General features: G+C 46.3%; 1 protein-coding gene across 1 annotated transcript in view; it reads left to right on the top strand.

Moving 5' to 3' along the window:
* The window catches only part of ldhba (lactate dehydrogenase Ba), a 7015-nt gene that overhangs the window by 1085 nt on the left and 3430 nt on the right, over window positions 1-2500 (top strand). The window contains exons 2-3 of the mRNA XM_068586391.1: window positions 1078-1214; window positions 2368-2485. Of these exons, the coding sequence (XP_068442492.1) occupies window positions 1086-1214; window positions 2368-2485 (247 nt within the window). The 5' untranslated portion in view covers window positions 1078-1085. The remainder of the gene's footprint in view (window positions 1-1077; window positions 1215-2367; window positions 2486-2500) is intronic.

The following is a 2500-nucleotide window of genomic DNA, read 5'->3' as shown; positions in this document are numbered from 1 at the left end:
CACTTTTATTAAATAGGACTTCACGGTCTTGTATGTTTGGAGAGGTTGATGAAAGTCCCGTTTTAAGTTGTGGCGCTGTGTCCCATCTTGTGGTGACTGCACCTCCTCTTGTTCCACAATGTGAAGTGTTCATTTGTCCTGCGTGATATGATGATATGTGTTGCTGTGGCCCATCTACTGACAGCTGAACAGTGCTGTGAATTATGCACAATAGAGTCACAGTAATCATTCAGCCTCAGCTACGTGTCTTTGGACTGTGGGAGGAAGCTGGAGAACCCTTGGGGAACCCACGCTGCCACGGGGAGAACACACATTCCTCACAGAAAGGCCGACCAGTCTGGGAATTGAACCCCAGACCCTACACAACACCACTGAGCTCCACTCAGGAATTTCCCTTATTGACACACAGACCTGGAGCCTTGCTAATCCAACGGGGCCCAATTGGCTCGAAAAATCACTTGGACTGGCCTAACGCAGGACTCAGAACATAAGAGCCCTGAACGCCTCCAAACCAGTTTGTGTTACCTGCAACAGCATCAGTGGCTGGTAAACTTGACTGACTGCAGCTTGTACTTTTTAGTTCAGAGGAAAGTAGCTACATTTCACTGTGCATGTGTCTGGTTCAGATACAGTCATGCTACAGCCTCAATACAAAATACTGACATTCTTGTAGAAACATGAATATTTTTTAGTTCCTAGATGTACTAGTATCTTCATCGGGCATCCATGAAGAACTCCATACTCCACCATAGTAATGCGTTACCCCTATGTAGTGAATCAGAAGACAGCACAGACAGAGACAGTGGTGCAGGGATGGATATGATAAAGGTATTGGTAGAAAACACATAGTGTATCTTCAGATTAGCGTGTTGGGACATGAAGACATCGATGGCGGTGATATGGCTTCAGTATGTAAAATGTGTGTCGGTCCGTAGTCAGCTGATGGTTTCTGGGTTTGGTTCCTGCTCTCGTCTTGAGGTCTCACCTTTGTTGTACTGGACGCTGTATATAAACCCAAAGGGTTGAGACAGACTGAAGCAGGTTGTGACTGTGGCCCGTCTCCTCTGTGTCCTGCAGCTGTGATCATGTCCTCAGTGCTGCAGAAGCTCATCACTCCTCTGGCCAGCAGCCCTGCTGAGCCTCCCAGGAACAAAGTGACGGTGGTCGGTGTGGGCCAGGTGGGCATGGCCTGCGCCGTCAGCATCCTGCTGCGGGTAAGACACACACCCGAGAGGGAGGAAGTTGGGGGGGGGGGGAGGAGGGAAGTCCGAGAGTAAAGACACTAAACTAAACTAGAAAGAGCATTTCCTGCAGAAAATGCGTTGGAATGCAAAAAGCTGAAGCTTATAGCTGAAATAATTGAAATAAATTGCTGGATATAGCTAAACATAGTGGAATATAGCTTAAATTAGCTAAATATATTTGGAAATGAAAGAATAGCTGAATATATGTGAAAATAGCTGAATATATTAATATAGCTGAAAATAGCGGAATAAATGAATATATAAATAAATAGCAAATAATTACTGAAAATATAGAAAAGGCAAAATACCTGCTGAAAAATGTTACAGTTCAAAATCATTTAATTGAACTGTTGAAAATTCTTGTCGTTTAAATGTATAATTGGAAATGTTGAAAGGAAAACTGCATCATCTAAATTAGGAGTGTCAAACATACGGTCCGCCCGCCACAGTGTCCAGTCCAACAGAAGAAAAACAAAAGTTTTTTTTAAATTAAAGTCTGCCACAGGTGGGGTTTGAACCACTGACCCTTTGCTTCTAAGACAGAATTGCAAACCATTGATCCACAGGCACAGTTGGTGTGACAGCTGATATTATTGGGTGTCTACAAAACCATCTGTTAAACCTCAGAACGTGAATGTCATTGACGCTGTTAATCCTGACGTCTATAACCAAAGTGACCTGCACACACACGCGCACACACACACACACACACACACACACACACACGAACGCACGGCCGTTAAGGCGCGGGCGCACCTGTTCGCGAGCGTTTACACGCGCGGCCATTTCACGTTAGTGAGCGTTCACGTGTGCTGCCGTTCACGCGCGTGCACGGCTGTTGATGTGCGCGACCGTTCACGCGCGTGCACGTGCGCACCCGTTTGCGTGTGCGGCCGCTTACGTTCCTGCAGCCTGCAGATGCACAGACCAAAGGGCTGCTGCTGGGGACGGACCTGCTCTCACTGTGAAAGCTCAGGTATAGACATACAAAACATAAATCTCTTAGTTGAATAGAAATGACATTTGTCATAATTGTGTGAATAATTTATAACCACAGTGAAGTTATGAAAAGTATCATTTTGGTATTCCAGTGTAGTAGTGTCTGCTCTGCTCCTCTGGACAGGACCTGTGTGACGAGCTGGCCCTGGTGGATGTGATGGAGGATCGTCTGAAGGGAGAGATGATGGACCTGCAGCACGGCAGCCTCTTCCTCAAGACCTCCAAGATCGTGGCTGACAAAGGTCGGGACCTGCTGC

The sequence above is a fragment of the Clinocottus analis genome, unplaced genomic scaffold (assembly GCF_023055335.1).
Source record: "Clinocottus analis isolate CAN_PGR_092001 unplaced genomic scaffold, fCliAna1.0.p SCAF_20, whole genome shotgun sequence".
Taxonomy (NCBI): domain Eukaryota; kingdom Metazoa; phylum Chordata; class Actinopteri; order Perciformes; family Cottidae; genus Clinocottus; species Clinocottus analis.
The sequence above is the reverse complement of the archived record's forward strand: the minus strand, read 5'-3'. Positions and strand labels throughout refer to the sequence as shown.